This window comes from Pan paniscus, chromosome 16 (genome assembly GCF_029289425.2).
Source record: "Pan paniscus chromosome 16, NHGRI_mPanPan1-v2.0_pri, whole genome shotgun sequence".
NCBI lineage: Eukaryota > Metazoa > Chordata > Mammalia > Primates > Hominidae > Pan > Pan paniscus.
Genome location: NC_073265.2, coordinates 54,337,857 through 54,354,958, shown reverse-complemented (window position 1 = coordinate 54,354,958; position 17,102 = coordinate 54,337,857). Strand labels below are relative to the sequence as shown.

Sequence of the window (17,102 nt, the reverse complement as noted above, 5' to 3'; positions counted from 1 at the left end):
AGGTAGAGGTCAATATTGTTTTTGTTTTTTTTTTCCCCCAGATGGATATCAAATTAATCCAGAACAATTTATTTAAAAGACTTTCCCTTTCCAGCTGTTCTACAGAGCCAATTTTGTCATAAGTCAAAGATTCATGTGTGGATATGTTTCTGGACTTTCTTTTTTGTCCTGTTGGTCTCTTTGTAAGTCTTTAAGTCACTCTCTTCATTCTCATAACTTGAAGGTCTTGCTATCTGATAGTGAAAGTCTTCCACTGTGTTGCTTCTCCAAGAGTCTCTTGGCTTTTCCTGGTCCTTTGCATTTCATTTAATTTTAGGATTAGCTTGCCAATTTCTACCAAAAAAAAAGTGATGGAATTTTGATACATGGGATGAATAAATTAATTGGAGGAGAACTGCTATCTTTACAAGATTCAGTTTTACAATCCTTGAACGTGGTATGTTCCTCCATTTAACCAAATGTTTTATAGTTTTCCGTGTAGCGGTCTCATACATCTTGTGTTAGATTTAGTCCTAGAGAACTATACTAATATAAATGATAACTTTTTAAATTTTCCTTTTTTTTTTTTTTTTTTTTTGAGACAGCATTTCCTTCTTGTTGCCCAGGCTGGAGTGCAATTGTGTGATCTTGGCTCACTGCAACCTCTGCCTCCCGGATTCAAGCGATTCTCCTGCCTCAGTCTCCCAAGTAGCTGGGATTACAGGCACCCACCACCATGCCCAGCTAATTTTTGTATTTTTAGTAGAGACGGGGTTTCACCATGTTGGCCAGACTGGTCTCCAACTCCTGACCTCAAGATAATCCTCCCACCTCGACTTCCCCAAGTGCTGGGATTTGGGATTACAGATGTGAGCCACTGCACCTGGCCTAAAATGTTCCATTTCTAATAAAGTTTTTAGAAGAGTCCATTTACATGATTTACTATTTATATAGAGAGATGTAATTCCTTTTTTTTTTCCTTTTTCTTTCTTCTTTTTTTTTTTGAGACAGCATCTTGCTCCCTTGTCAGGCTGGAGTGCAGCAGCATGATCTCGGCCACTGTGTGATGTGTTAGAGATACTCTTTATTAGTTAAGAAAATTCCCTTCTCTTCCTAAGTTGCTGAAAGGGTATGGGTATTGATTTTGTCATGTTTTTTTCTGCATCTATGAAGCTATATAATTATATAATTTTTCATCTTTATTGATATTTATCTTTATTCCCATTTATTGATTTGGGGATGTTAAGTCAATCTGTCTTTCCTGAAATAAACTTAACTTGACAGTGTTATTCTACCCATAATTATTTTTAAGATTTTTTTTGCATCTGTGTTCATGAGAGATTGGTTTCTAATTTTCTTATCAAGTTTGGTATCAAGGTTATGCTAAAAATCAGCTGGGTGCAGTGGCTCACGCCTGTAATCCCAGCATTTTGGGACGCTGAGGTGGCCAGATCACCTAAGGCCGGGAGTTTGAGACCAGCCTGGCCAACGTGGTGAAACCCCGTCTCTACTAAAAATACAAAAATTAGCTGGGTGTGGTGGCACAAGCCTGTAATTCCAGCTACTTGGGAGGCTGAGGTAGGAGAATCACTTGAACCCAGGAGCTGGAGGTTGCAGTGAGGCAAGATCAGGCTACTGCACTCCAGCCTGGGTGACAGAGTGAGACTTCGTCCCAGAAAAAGAAAAAAAAAAAAGGTTATGCTAAAATCAAAATGAGTTAGAAAGTATTTCTTATTTTCTTCTTCCCTGGAAGAGTTTATGTAAATTAATGCTGTTTGTTTCTTAAACATTTGGGTGACAATTATTTTGATGAAATGCATTAGAACTAGTTTTGTGGACCATGTTTTGGAAAACAATGGTCTAGAGCATGACTGAAATATGAAATAGTGAATTCCTGTCCGTGTGAATGCTCTTGTTTTTATTCATTTCCTTCCTTTATGCAGCACTGGCCCCCTCACCTTTTCCTTTCCAGCTGTTTGGGGCTCAGCTAAGTGACCACACAGGAGAGCAGTGAGGCCATTTGAGGCCTGAGCCTGGTCCTCAGGACTCGACTCTCTCTCCCTGCCCTCAAGCAGCCTGCCCCAGCCCTGCCAGCCATCTCCACACTCCTGACAGAATGAATGCCCTCGATGGTGTTCCCTTCAAGTTGCCCAAGGGCTTTGTGATAGGCACAGAGCCTCTCCCTGGGCCAGAACTCAGCGTCCCGGCCTGCGGGGAGGTTCTGCTGGGTTCTATGGTAAGTGTGTCTCTGTGTTTCTGTCTTCTGGGTCTGTGGGTCTGGGGCTGAGTCCGTGGGGCCTTGTTCCTTGAATTTAAAGGACAGCTAGCCCTGGCCAACATGGTGAAACCCCATATCTACTAACAATACAAAAAATTAGCTGGGTGTGGTGACGCGTGCCTGTAATCCCAGCTACTCGGAAGGTGGAGGCATGAGAATCGTTTGAATCCAGGAGGTGGAGGTTGCAGTGAACCGAGATTGTGCCACTGCATTTCAGCCTGGCGACAGAGTGAGACTTCGTCTCAAAAACAAATTCAGCACTCTTTTTGGGCCACCGACCTTCTATCCAGCCCCACTGCTTGACCTGGGCACACCTACCAACTCCACCATTGTAACGTCAGAATGGTACACACTATTTCTGTAAAGTGACATCTTTCAGATACTTAATGGCTTTTCGTATATGCATACCCTTGATGGCCTGGACAGTTTCACGAGTGTTCTTAAAGTGAACACGAAAATTTGAACCTCTTGATTTGCATGATTTTATGGGGTTCTCCAGGTCAAATGAATGGTGAACCATTTTCACAGATTACCTCAGGCCACTTAGGGAAAGAGCTGTTTTTGTTTTTTTCAGACAGAGTCTCACTCTGTCACCCAGACTAGATGGAGTGCAGTGGTACAATGTCAGCTCATTGCAACCTCCTCTTCTAGGGCTCAAGCAATCCTCCCACCTCAGCCTCCCAAGTAGCTAGGACTATAGGCACATGCCACTATGCTTGGCTAATTTTTTATATTTCTTTGTAGAGATGAGATTTCACACCATGTTGCCCAGGCTGGTCTTGAACTCCTGGGCTCTAGTGATCCTCCCACCTTGGCCACCCTAAGTGCTGCAATTACAAGCATGAGCCACTGTGCTCGACCTGCTTTTGTTTTTTGAGACGGGGCCTCACTCTGTCGCCCAGGCTGGAGTGCAGCGGCATGAACATGGCTCACTGCAGCCTCAACCTCCTGGGCTCAAGGAACCCTCCCACCTCAGCATCCCAAGTAGCTCAGACTGCAGAAAAGTGCCACCATGACTAATTTTCTTTTTTTTTTTTTTTTTTATTTGAGACAGAGTCTCGCTCTGTCACCAGGCTGGAGTGCAGTGGCGCAATCTCGGCTCACTGCAACCTCCGACTCCTCGGTTCAAGTGATTCTCGTGCCATAGTCTCCCGAGTAGCTGGGATTACAGGCATGCACCACCAAACCCAGCTAATTTTTTGTATTTTTAGTAGAGATGGGGTTTCACTATGTTGGCCAGGATGGTCTTGATTTCCTGACCTCGTGATCCACCCGCCTCAGCCTCCCAAAATGCTGGGATTACAGGCGTGAGCCACCGCACCTGGCCATTTTCAAAATTTTTTGTAGAGACAGTCTCACTATGTTGCCCAGGTGGACTTGAATTCCTGGGCTCAAGCAATCCTCCGGCCTCGGCCTCCCAGTGCTGGCATTACAGATGAGCCACTGTGCCCAGCCTAACACTATTTATTGACCAGAACTTTATCGTTCTCCTATTGCTTGAGATGCCACCCATATTAGTTACTAAATCCCTATAATATATTAAGGCCTATTTCTGGATTTTCTATTATGTACCTTTAATCTGTCTGTGCCAGTACCATAGTTTTAATTATTGAACTTTTATATTTTAATAGATGGTAGGGCCAGTTCTCCTTATTTATGTTTTTGTCTCCAGAGTTTCTGGCTTTTCTTTTTCTTTTTCTTTTCTTCTCTTCTCTTCTCTTCTCTTTCTCTCTGTCTGTCTCTCTCTCTCTCTCTCTCTTTTCTTTTCTTTTTTCCCTTCCCCTTCCCTTCCTTTCGACAGAGTCTCGCTTTGTCGCCCAGGCTGGAGTGTGCAGTGGTGCAATCTTGGCACATTGCAACCTCCACCTCCCAGGTTCAAGTGATTCTCCTGCCTCAGCCTCCCAAGTAGCTGGGATTACAGTCATGTGCCACCATGCCCAGTTAATTTTTATAGTTTCAGTAGAGGTAGGGTTTCGCCATGTTGGCCAGGCTGGTCTTGAACTGACCTCAGGTGATCCACCTGCCTCAGCCTCCCAAAGTGCTGGGATCACAGGCATGAGCCACCGAGCCCAGCCCTTATTTGTTTTTATATGAAGTTTAGAATCATCTTGCATAGTTCCAAAATCAAGTGTTGGCATTTTATTGGGTCTTGGTATTTTTTTAATCCCTCTGAGTGCTGCTGGCTATTTCTTAGCTTCTTTCTCTCCAAGTATGCCTCATTAGTTCTGAAGTCTTTTTGCCTTCTCTGTCCTTCACAACCCATCTATTTTGCTCCAATCTCTTTCTCTAACCATTTATTCTGCACATACTTACAAATGTCCACTCTGGGCCAGGCCTGCCCTGGGCCCTGAAGATACAGAGAGGAACTCAGGGAGTCACACTGGAGCAGCTAACTTATGCTCCTCTCCCCAAGGTAGGGTCATGGGTGAGAGGGAGCGGTGCCTGTGATCTAAGTGTCTGAGTGTCTGTGCCTGTCTTTCTGCCTCACTCCCCCACCCCTAGCCTCTTTCTTCCTTAACTGGCCATGGTAGAACAAATTGCCTTTAAAACTTTTACATATTTTTGATGGAGTCTTATGTTTGCTGTTCTTAATTTTAAAGGTAGGGAACAGGCATATGTCATTTTTGCCTCATTTTATAAACTCTAGAGTTAGATTATTTATGTGGACTCCAGATTGCTTTTTTAGGTGGTCTGATACGAAGTGGAGAAAGTACTACAATCAGGTCCACCAACAGGAAAACCAGCTCAGCCACTCACTGCCAATCTAACTTCTAGCAAACTCAATGTTCTGAGCTCCATTTTCATAATATGGAAATAGGACTGACACTAGACCATACTAAGTAGAGTTCCACAAAGATTAGTGGTTATGACATTTCCAGGACCCCAAAGTAACCTTGGTGGCAGCAAAGGGGCTGGGGACAGGAATCACTCCATAGGGAGGTTTGTCTGCCTGGGCGGGCCTCCAAGGCAGACTACTCATTGGCAAACTGCTGGGCTCAGGTGAAAGCTTCTTTGCTAAGAATAAGCTTTATTGGAGAAAATTTTTAAGTAGTTTTTGCTCAACTACATACTGAATGGCAAAGGGATTTAGATGTTGGGTTTCATTACATTTCATTTGACTGACGAATTCATCACTTTGTCATTTATGCCAGTTTGCCATTAAACTGTTATTGGTATCCATCGACCACAATGTTAGCTAAAACCCAGGGTAGAGTGGGCTGTGATGGAAGCCCGGGGCTCAGAATCTGACGCTGTCCAGGCTTAGAGAGTCTCTGGCTGAACAGGGTCCCCCAGGCCAGGGGTTAGTGTTGTGCCCCCGGGGTCCTGGTTTGCCCTGGGCTTTACGTCGCCTTCTTTCCGCAGCACGACTTCAGCCTGGAGAGGACGGCACTCTTCTGGGTGGAGGCCGCCGGCCAGGGACCCAGCCCGTACCAGTGCGGTGACCCGGGGACAGCGTCAGCCCCTCCAGCCTGGCTCTTGCTAGTCAGCCCCGAACATGGGCTGGCGCCTGCGCCCACCACAATCAGAGACCCGGAGGCCGGACACCAGGAGAGGCCGGAGGAGGAGGGTGAGGACGAGGCAGAAGCCTCCTCTGGCAGCGAGGAAGAGCCGGCCCCCAGCAGCCTCCAACCGGGCTCCCCGGCGAGCCCCAGCCCCGGCCGTAGCCTGTGCTCGCTGGACGTGCTACGCGGCGTGCGGTTGGAGCTGGCAGGGGCGCGGCGGCGGCTCTCCGAGGGGAAGCTGGTCTCCCGGCCCCGCGCCCTCCTGCATGGCCTCCGCGGCCACCGCGCGCTGAGCCTGTGCGCGAGCCCTGCGCAGTCCCCCAGGTCTGCATCACCCCCGGGGCCCGCGCCCCAGCACCCCGCCGCCCCCGCGTCGCCCCCGCGGCCCTCCACGGCAGGCGCCATCCCCCCGCTGCGGAGCCACAAGCCCACGGTCGCGGTAAGGATTCTGCCCGCCCCTCCAAGGCCGCCAATCAGCAGCCCAGGCCCCATAATCTGGGTGTCCAGCCCGGCCCGCAGCCTCGGTCCCCTACTCCACGTGCTCCTGCATCCTCCCTTGACCTGCTCCCACCTGGGCCTGTACCGTGTTGTCCTCCTGCGGCCCTTTGACTAGAGTAGAGTAGTCCCTGCTCAGAAGCCCCCATTCCCCGCGTTTCCCACTGTGCCTGCCTTGCTTTTTTGTAGGGAGCAGGTCACAGTCGTTTTAATTATCCAGGACCTGTCTCTTCTAAACGAGGTTGAGCTCTTTTAGGGCAGGGACTGGATCGCACTGATTTTTGTTTCCAGAGCACCCAGCTGCCGACTTGACCCATAGGGGGCGCTCAGTGGATGTCTGTTGAATTGATGAACGCAACGCAAATCTAGGGCTTCCCACTGGGTGAGGTTTGCTATAAGCTGGGGGAGCTGGAGGCTCAATCAAGGAATATTCAATGCACAGTTACTTCCTGCCAGACACTGGGTTTGGGAGTGTCAAAACCACAGGACATGAAGAGTTGGCCAAGAGGGTTGTGGGACCAGGCCCTGAACTGTACAGCGGGATCAGGTGTTGAGGGAGCGTCAGGGCTGCAATAGGCTGAGAAGGCTTCAGGACGGAGGAAGTGAACCCTGAAGAGCAGGGAGAAGTGACCCTACAGTGAAACCACAGAAGCTTAAGCCTCAGGCTCCTCCCTTTGTCTCTTCCAAGGCCTTGTGCCCAATTTTGTATTCATAATTGTGTGTTCTTTTTCTGTGAGGTGCCTTCCAAATTATATAAGTATCAGACTCCACAAAACATGGGGTGGGTCAGGATTGGCAGCAGAAGGTGGCAGCGGGGCACAGCTTTCTGCCCCCCAGCAGCCCCACAGTCAGGCCAGGAGATGCTGCAGAATAAGGCCAAGGTAGAATTCAATCTGCAAGACAGACACCTGAGGTTTGGTTTCTTACATGCACCGGCTTGTGACCTTAGGCAAGTCACTGAACCACCCCTTCTCTACCTGCACAGTGAGCCAACAACCCTTCACACGGTTGTTTAGAGCATACATAGTAGAGAAGAGGCTCTGTAAGCGTGATGTGCCATGCCCACATCCAAGACCAGATGTTGATGCCAGGATGGCTCTTCCCTGGCCAAGATGAATTTAACTCTCATAACAACCCTGTGGGGGTGGGACAGTATTCTGTAGATGATGGAAATGAGGCACAGAGTGGCAAAGAATCTTTTTCAAGGACACAAGAGTAGACTCAGCTCCTAAACTTTGATGTTCTCCACCCTGGAGGTAATAAAGGGTAGACCCTAGGGTGAGGTCGTGGCAGGGAGAGCCCTGAGAAGATGCGTATGGGTGGGGATTCATGTGTGTTACATATATACTCCACCCCAAGAGCCAGGCGGCAGCTGTGTTTTCCTTGGGAGGAGGGGACAGGATGAAACGTTCAGGGCTGGCAGAGAGTACTTCCTCATGGGAGAAGGTTCGGGGCGATGCCGGCCAAACCAATGGAAATGCCTTCAAGTCACCCTCCTTAATCCAGGGTATGTTTCAACTGGTGTGCCCAGTTCCTCCCCTGCTCCATGCCCTGCCAAACCCCAGCCCAACCAAATTCAAGAAGGAGGGCCTGGTTGGGAAGACCTACCCCTGCTCATCTGTCACCAAGGTGTGGGGCATAAAACCTAAGTAGGGTTGAGGTACCAAGCGTGTGTTGCTTAATCAGGTCATTAACGTTTCTGAACCTTGATTTCAATGTCTGTAAAATGGGATAGTAGAATGGACCTCATATTTCTTTCACTAGTCACTTTCTTGACATTGTTTTTTGTTTTGTTTTTTTTTTTTTTGAGACACAGTTTGGCTGTTATTGCCCAGGCTGGAGTGCAATGGTGCGATCTCTGCTCACTGCAACCTCTGCCTCCTGGGTTCAAGCGATTCTCCTGCCTCAGCCTCCCAAATAGCTGGGATTACAGGCATGTGCCACCACGTCCGGCTAATTTTGTATTTTTTATAGAGGCAGGGTTTCACCATGTTGGTTGGGCTGGTCTCGAACTCCTTACCTCAGGTGATCCACCTGCCTTGGCCTCCCAAAGTGTTGGGATTACAGCCATGAGCCACCGTGCCCAGTCCCTCACATTGTCTTATTTAAGTCTCCTGATAGTCCCGTGAAGTAGCTTAGGGATTGCCCTCATTTTTCATATGAGTATACTGAGTAAGCATTAGAGAGCTGGGGTCTGCAGGACTCTAAGCCCTCCATAATATTAGCCCCTACACTCTGTACAGAAGGTGGTACATAAAGGCATTTTTAAAAATGTCCAGCCCAACTGAGTGTCACTTCCTGTGGTAACTGACATGTCCAGTCTGTCTGTATTTCAGTCCCTCAGCCCGTACACCTGTCTGCCACCTCTTGGGGGGGCACCCCAACCTCTCAATCCCCACAAGTCACACCCTGATACTGCGGCTGACCTGCTGTCCGCCCTGAGCCAGGAGGAGCAAGACCTCATTGGGCCAGTGGTCGCCCTGGGATATCCCCTGCGAAGGGCCATCATAGCTCTGCAGAAGACAGGGAGGCAGAGCCTGAGCCAGGTGAGTTGGGGGATCCAGAGCTGATGAGCTGTGATGCTGGATCCAGGTGAGTGGCCACATGATTTTCACCTTTTGAGCTGTGACATAGGCCCAACAACAGCATCAGCCAACCCCACAGCTCTGGAGCATCTATGGCCCCTCAGGGTTGTCCTAAGTGGGGCTGAGATGGTCAGGCCTTTATACCCCTGCCTCAATCAGTCATTGCATGTGGGAAGGGGGTGACCTGAGGTAAGTGGATCTCTGCAGTTAAGGTAATCCCTGAAGGGGCAGACAACTGAAGAGTGTCTCCCAGCTCTCCCAGCATCTGGGGCAGTAAGTCCTGCAGTGAAAGGGTGTGTGGATGGAACATCACAGAGTCTACCACACGCAGGTTCTACTCACCCACATTCTATTCTTCTAATAGAGTTCACTCTATTGGAAGTATGGCGGAGACTCATGATGACACTCCAAGGACAGCACTCTGAGCCACGCTACTATTTGGAAGCAGGTCTTGACCCCTGATACAAGCCAAGAATGTAAGAGCACCTGCAGAGGAGTGAGGGCCCCCAAAGTGCCTAAAAAGAGGTGCTAGTGGCAAGATACCTGGGAGAAGACGTGGTATGAGTGTTATAGGGGTGTTTCTGTCATCTCTTTCTGTGTAACAAACTACCCCGAAACTTAGTGGCATGAGACAACCATTTATTTGCTTATGATTCTCTGGATTGGCAGTTTTAAGGTGGACTCAGCTAGGGGGTTCTTCTGCTCATCTCACCTGCAGTCTCATGTGGCTACAGTTTGGTGACTTACTTGGGGCTGAATGATCTAAGATGGCCTCATTCACTGTACAGTGGGTGGTGATACTTGTCAGCTGGGCCACATATCTCCAGCAAGCCACCCTACTTGGTTCCAAGAGTAAGGCCTCTTGAGGCCTCTTGAGGCCTTGGCTGAAATTGTACATAGTCACTTCCACCTCATTCTATTGGTCAAAGCATGTTGTTGACCCCTCCAGGCTTACACAGGGGAAAAACAGATTCCACCTCTTGGTGGGAGAGGGTGCAAAAAATTTTATGATCATTCTCAGTCTACCACAAGAAGGTTCCAGTGATCAAGAAAGGCTTCATGGAGATACCAAGCATTGAGCGGGACTTCAAGGATGGATAAGATCTGATGCTGAAGGAAGGAGAAGGGGTGATATTCCAGGAGGGAAGGACAGTGTGAATAAAGGAGTGGAGGTGGGAAGGAAGTGTTTGGGAGGCCCTGATCTGACCAGTCTTGTTGAGGAGAGGGTGCACGAGGCAGGCTGGTAGGAGATGAGAAAAAGAGAATTGGGGGTAGATTTAGGGGTCTTGAAGGCTGGCCTGAGAATTTGATAAATGACCCAATAGGCAAAAGGAGGCACGGAAGGATTGTAAGTAGGGTCAGGAGGTAACATTGAATGCCATTGCCTACACCCCCATGTCCCCACCTGAAAGTAACATCCTTCGTTGTGTGGTTTTCTAAACATCGGGACTCTTCATGGTTTGATGGCTGGTCCCAGGGTAGTTGGCACTTTTCATTTTTCTCCCGTTCCTGCCCCACCACCATCAGAAGGCTTGGACACCTCCATCATCACTGATGAGTACTGAATGTTGGGTCCCTGCGGTCCAGAGCTGCCTGCTTCTGCCAGAGGGAATGGCAGAAGGGAAGTGACTTTCAAACGGGAGCTGGGGTGGGGCTGGGCAAATGCACCTGGTCCCCTTGCCCACCCACTCCTGCTTCTACTCTACTCTGGGTTCATCAGTTCATGCCCTGTCCTGGAGAAGAATTTCCAACATAGTGACCCCCATGTGGCTAAAATGGCAGGGAGGGGTGCTAACATTTATTGAACATTTTCTTGCATGAATCTCTCTCTCTGAGGGTATTCAGTTAGGTCTCAATTCTGCAAGGTTGCTATTACATTATGACCACTTTGCAGATGAGGAAACTGAGGCCAGGGAAGTTCATACAGCCAGTCAATGGCAGCACTGGGGTTGACGCCAGCTGGTCTGACTCTGCATCTTGGTTGCACGATGTCTTTTATCTCATTTTCTGTGTGAGAACCTCCCAGGACAGCACCACAGGCTGATCTGAGATTTAAGAGCAGATCTAAAGTCACGCCTACCTTCGGATGATACTGAAAAGCCAGAGTCCTGGCCAAAAAGCTGGTCAGGAGGGCTGTGAGGGGCCAGGTGCACAGTGGGGCTCTGACATGCCTCCCCAGTCCCCTTCAGGCCCTGTGGTAAGGCTGAGGTCTCAGGCCATCACTCTGGGGGTCTGAAGATGAGTCAGAGCCAGCCTGGGGCCCTGGCCTCCCAGTGGGTGAGCTGGAAGGATTTCACTGCATTGGGAACATTGTGTTTCCAGATATAGACTGGCCACCTGCCTGGCCCCCTGGATCTCTGGGTGGCCTTCCCTGGTGGGCAGTCAGGAGCCAGGCCCCACGGGGTGGGTCTGAGGGGCCTTTGGATGACTTCATCTATCCTCCCCCACCAAGTTAGTATTTCTGTCTGTTCTGTGAAGTCCTGGTAACTGAACAAGCCCTTTAGGTTCAGATTCCTTCTCCCACTGAAAGCCGCATATTGCAGTAAATCCTTTTTGGCCAAGATAAATGACAGATGGCCCAGGAGGAAGGGCATCAGGTGATAGAGACAGAGCAGCTAGAAGAGTCAGGGAGAGAAGAAGATACAAAAGAAATTGTGCAGCACTCCTTTCCTTCCACAAGGCTTGATGTGCCCACACTGCCTCCCTGCAGGACAGGCATGGGTGCCATGTGTGAGGGTCCACAGGCCAGACCCCCTCTTTTAGCCTCAGTTTCCCAGTTCACAGGGTGGAGGAGGAATACATGTTTGGAACCAGTGACTTCCGGGGGCCCCCTCCGGTGGCCTTAAGGTGACATCCTCACCCACCTGGGGGCCTGAGGCAAGCCTGATAGCTTCTACAGTCCTGCAGGCCCAAAAGCTAACCAAGCAGCAGAACCTTTGCAAATGCAGACTCTCAGGGCTTATCCTGCAGGGCCCCAGTCAGTGGATCTGGGGTGGACCCAGGGGCCTTTAATTTTAGAAAATTTGCAGATGGGTCTGATATTCACTGTGGCATAGTATAGATCAAGGTCAGCTGTCCCCATTCACTGATTCTTAGTCTTGGGTGCACATTAGAATCACTTGGAGGGCTACAGGGAAAAAATTCCAATGCTCAGGCTACACCCCAGACCAATTATATCGTAACCTCTGAAGGTGAGGCCCAGACAGCAGTAATGTTTAAAGTTCCTCAGGTGGTTGCAATAAGCACTGAGACTGAGAACCATTGCTATGGATGAGCCAAAAGGTGGAGGCAGCGTCCACCATCCATCCTTGCCCGCCCTCCTTCTGAAGGTGAAGCTTTCACCTTTGGAAACCCTGTCATCCACCAAGACAGCTCAAAGCCCGTCCTCTAGCAGCTGATCCCTCTGATGGACAAGGCATTAAATGACAGGTTACATAATCGGGGACCTAGTCCTGGGACCCTGGACAAGGCACCTGCCTTGCCTGAACCTCAGTTTCCTCAACTGTGGAAGGAGGGCATGGGTGCCTGGTTTTCAAAACGTGCTCAGAGCAGGTCTAGCTGTACTGGGCAGTACCTCAGCCAGGAGCACTGGACTCCGGGCCCCCATGCCCCTGGCCCTGGTTCTCCCAGAGCAGCTCTAATCTTAGCCTGTTATTGCTGAAGCCTCCTTGTGCTAAGACAAACACTTTAGGAGCCAAAAACAATTTGACAACTGTTAGTCTAGATGATGTGCACTTTCATCCCAGCTCTGAAGGTCTACGGAAACCCCACTCTCCCTTCTCCACATATACTCATAATTCCTGTAGTCTGGAGCCTTCATTTGGCACCTACACCCCATAAATCCTGCTTTGATTTGCCTGGCACTGATGTGGTCCTGTATCTGGTTTATCTCCCCCACTAAGCTGTGAGTTCCTTGAAGGCAGGTCTTCATTCATTTTATAAACACAGCACACATTTATTGAGCTCCTTCTGCCACCATGCTGGATGATGGGGACACTGTGGTGAATGAGACTGACACAGCCCCTCCCTCATGGAGCAAAAACTTCGTGGATGAGAAAGATTGAGTGAAGCAATTACAAAGTTATATGTGCTGTAACAGGGAAGCATAGGGTGCTATGGGGGCACAAGGGACGGCACCCAGGAAGATAGAGGGGGCAGGAAGCTTCCCAGGGACAGGGAAGGAGGCCAGCCTTGGCTGAGGGAGCTGCATCTGCAGAGACCTGGAGGGTGAGGGAGGGGCCAAGGCCATAGACAGGGAGCAGGACTTTGAGCCCTGCCTGGTAAGGAGCCAGCATTTTATCCTGGGCCCCTGATGACGTAACCGTGGGGTGACCTGAACAGTTTTTCCTGCCTGTGGAATCCTCCTCTTTGCCTACCCCACACCCCTTCTCCAGCACTGGTGCAGGAGTTGCATAGTAGTGGCTCAGGAGTCCTGCATGAGAGAGATGCATCTGGGGGTACAGTAGGGGTGCACAGGTGTGGATGGATGAGGAGGCACCTTCACACGAATGGGTGCTCCCAGACAGGGGTGGGTGGTGCATGAATGTTGAATTGCGTTGGGTGGTAGGTGGGATGTCTGTGTTTGAAGGCTGTCCTGCTCCCCACCTAGGTTCTATGAACACCCTAGCCCACCCTGACAGCCCTTTTCCTGGAGTCCAGCCCCCAGCTTGGCATAGTTGGTGAAGACCCATTGTCTGCCTATCGCCAAGCACTCAGAGAAAGCCTCTATCCCCCTTCTGTGGGTTCACGGGCTCTCTGGGGCCACACTGCAGGTGGTGGCTTGCCCTGTTGCCTGGCCCTCAGCTCAGGCCCTTGGAGTGCCTCTCTGCCCTGTCTGCTGCCCCGGCTGCTCCTCTTACCCTCCCTCCCTCTCTGCCCGCTTCCGGCCCAGTTTCTCAGCTACCTCAGTGCCTGTGACCGCCTGTTACGTCAGGGATATGAGGAAGGCCTGGTGGACGAGGCCATGGAGATGTTCCAGTTCTCCGAGAGCCAGGTCAGCAGGGCTTCCTGCCAGGGCCCCAGGGGATGGAAGGGATGGGGGTGTACCCAGGAGCCCGGTGTGCAGGGCCACACCAGTCCTCAGAGCCAGTCTGTGGGTCCAGCCTGTGGGTCTGTCGGGAGATTGCCTGACTCCTCAGCTCTGAGGAGGAGATGGCCCAGGGAGCTACAGCAGGGACAAAGGTGAGAGGCACAGAGGGAGATCAGGAAGAGGTGGGACGGGGACAGGAGGCAGAGAGCAGCAGGGGTTTTGCTTTATTAGACTTGATCAACACAGCCTCTGTGACTGAATGGCCACTCTTTGTCGGACACTCAGATAGGAGCCATGGGCAGCACAAAGATGCATGACCTTTCTACTTGGGGAGCGTGCCGCCTACCCCAAGTGCATGCAGCTGTAGGCCCAATAGTCACATCTTGTTTTCTGAGACTGAGTCTCACTCTATTGCCCAGGCTGGAGTGCAATGGCACGATCTTGGCTCACTGCAACCTCTGCCCCCGAGGTTCAAGCAATTCTCCCGCCTCGGTCTCCCAAGTAGCTGGGATTACAGGCGCCTGCCACCACACCCTGCTAATTTTTTTTGTATTTTCAGTAGAGACGGAGTTTCACCATGTTGACCAGGCTGGTCTCGAATGCCTGATCTCAAGTGATCCGCCCGCCTCGGCCTCCCAAAGTGCTGGGATTACAGGCGTGAGCCACCGCACCCGGCCCCAGTAGTCACTTCTAAGTGCCCCATGGCAGAGCAGCTCTTCACAGAGGCTGAAGGGGACGGAGGGTTGGGTGAGGCCTCGAGAAGGAGAGAGTGAGCAGAGGTGGGGAAGTTTCAAGCCCTGGGGTCGGAGGGGAAGGAAAGTGCAGGCTGCGCTGTGATACCTCCACAGTGTTCAGGGCACGGGCAGGGACCTTGGGCTGTTTGTGCTCCAGGTGCCAGTGTACGGTCTGCCCCCCTCCTGCCCCAGCAGAAAGTTGACAGTGAGTGGGAGGAGTGGGAGGAGAGTCAGGACAGAGCCCATGGCCAGGCTGGGGCCTTCTTTCCTTGGCAGAGGAAGGGAGGTCGGAACCTACATCACCCTACAGGTACAGAAAAGTGGCAGGTGCGGCCCAGGATCAGGCTCACGTGGCCTGGGGGTAGCCACAGCTTTTTGGGACTAGGTGCAGTAGGCACTGGAGCTGGGGCTCCCCATGGCTGAGGCCAGGCCCAGCAGAGCCCCCAGCACCCTCCCTGTCTCCTCTTCCTCAGGCAGGGGAGTTCCTGCGCCTCTGGGAGCAGTTCACTGACATGGGCTTCCAGCAGGACCGGATCAAGGAGGTGCTGCTGGTCCATGGCAACCGCCGAGAGCAAGCCCTGGAGGAGCTGGTGGCCTGTGCCCAGTGAACACGGAGGCACTCCACGATGCCTGGGCATCTAGGCCCAGTGCCAGACCTGGCGACCCATCCTAACTGTATTATTAAAACCAAGTAAGAGTAACAAAGTGATGCATACTTATTGTAAAAACACAAATAATACCAAGGGTGACAGTTAGCAGCAGAATCTGCTGAAAGAGTTGAAATAGTTGCCTCTGCAGAGGGGCAGATGGGAGAGCCGGACGGGGAGCTATGTTCTTCATGCATGCCTGTGAAACCACCTGATTTGACTCTTTACACTGTGTGCATTAGTAACCTTGATTTTAAGAAAATTAAAACAAATAAATAATGGGCAGTTCTTCTGAGTCCTGCAGGCACCTGGTCTTGGTGTGGAAAGAACATCAAACTGTAGGTCAGAAGACCTCATTTCTGATTTTAGGTCTGCTGATGTCTGGGTCAAGGCCTTGTTGGGCCTCAGTTTCCCTAGGAAACGTAGAGAGATTTGACCAGGTCAAAAGCTTCCAGCCCTGGCGGCTATCCATAAGAATCCTCAGGGTGTTTATTCAAGAGTCCCAGGCCCCACCCTCGTATATTCTGATTCAGAAAGCCCAGCTTGGCAGCCCCCAGGAATCTGTTTTGTTTTATGTAAGAAGATCTCTGGGGATTCTTTACTACATAACAGGCCTATGGCCAGTGTGTGTGACTTTCAGCCAGTCTGGGGCCCCTTCTGCTCTGACTATCTGTGATCATATGACAGTCTTTCCTCATTTGCGGGGTGGGGAGGTTGCAACCAGAGTTGTCTCCAGTCACCCAAGGCCTATCGTTCAGAAGTCCCCAAGGATTGAGGGGACCAGTTGCTGGAGCAGCCCATAACTCAAGCAAGCAGAGGCCAGGGGCCAAGACTCTAGTGCCTCTGCTCTCCCCAGCCAGCCCTGCGCAGACCTGCAACAATTACCGCAGAATCAAAATATCTCAGCCCCCTCCATCCTGCAAACAGGGCTGGACCTGGAAATGAGGCCAGTAAAAAAAACGAACAACTTCCACGTTTCTCAGGGCTTCAACCCCAGATACCTCATCTGAATGTGTAATGGGGACTTCTCCAGGCCTACACACAACAAGCTTGGAACTAGAACCAGGTCTCCGGAGGCCCAATAGCCCCTCGGTGCTTTCTACTAAGTCTCAATGCCTGCCAACTTGAAATCACAATAAAAATATTCTTTGGCCTTAAAACTTGCCTTGAATAACTTGCAGGCAGCACAAAACTATTAGAGAAAATGGGCAAGATGTTGTAAAGTTGGACATATGTCTGTCTGTTGCCAAAAGTAAAACTACACTTGAAAGAGACAGTAAAATTAAAGTTCAATTTCTAAGATGCAATGTTAGGTCCAAAGCTATTTATGTTCTGATTAAGGTAACCTGGCCTTGGTCCACCACTTTACTAAGTCCCCTTGATTAGAGGCGACCAGTTGACAGGCCCATCCATAATTCCTATCTTTCTCCCACATGCCTCAAATCTGCCCATCCCTAGCAAACTGTTGCTTGATTAAAAATGTGACATCTGGCCAGGTGTGGTGACTCACCCATGTAATCCCAGCACTTTGGGAGGCCGAGGCGGGCGGATCATTTGAGACCAGGAGTTTGAGACCAGCCTGGCCAACATGGCAAAACCCCGTCTCTACTAAAAATACAAAAATTGGCCAGGTGTGGTGGTGCATGCCTGTAATCCCAGCTACTCGGGAGGCTGAGATGGGAGGAGAGCTTACACCCGGGAGGTGAAGGTTGCAGTGAGCCAAGATCGTCCCACTGCACTCCAGCCTAGGCAACAGAGCAAGACCCTGTCTAGAAAAAAAAAAAAAAATTGGGTGGCTGAGGCAGGTCAATCACCTGAGGTCAGGAGTTCGAGACCAGCCTGGCCAACATGG

General features: G+C 50.5%; 2 protein-coding genes across 2 annotated transcripts in view; both read left to right on the top strand.

The window, feature by feature from the left end:
- The window catches only part of PDCD7 (programmed cell death 7), a 30,949-nt gene extending 25,192 nt beyond the window's left edge, over window positions 1–5,757 (top strand). The window contains exon 6 of the mRNA XM_055099024.2: window positions 5,621–5,757. The gene's annotated coding sequence lies outside the window, so the exon portion shown is untranslated. The remainder of the gene's footprint in view (window positions 1–5,620) is intronic.
- Window positions 1,952–15,545, top strand: UBAP1L (ubiquitin associated protein 1 like). The gene is made up of 5 exons (XM_034938944.4): window positions 1,952–2,215; window positions 5,621–6,199; window positions 8,592–8,801; window positions 13,732–13,833; window positions 15,077–15,545. Exons 1-5 carry the CDS (start codon window positions 2,096–2,098, stop codon window positions 15,209–15,211), a joined length of 1,146 nt encoding a protein of 381 aa, XP_034794835.2. The 5' UTR covers window positions 1,952–2,095; the 3' UTR covers window positions 15,212–15,545.
- The last annotated feature ends 1,557 nt before the right edge of the window (window positions 15,546–17,102 follow it).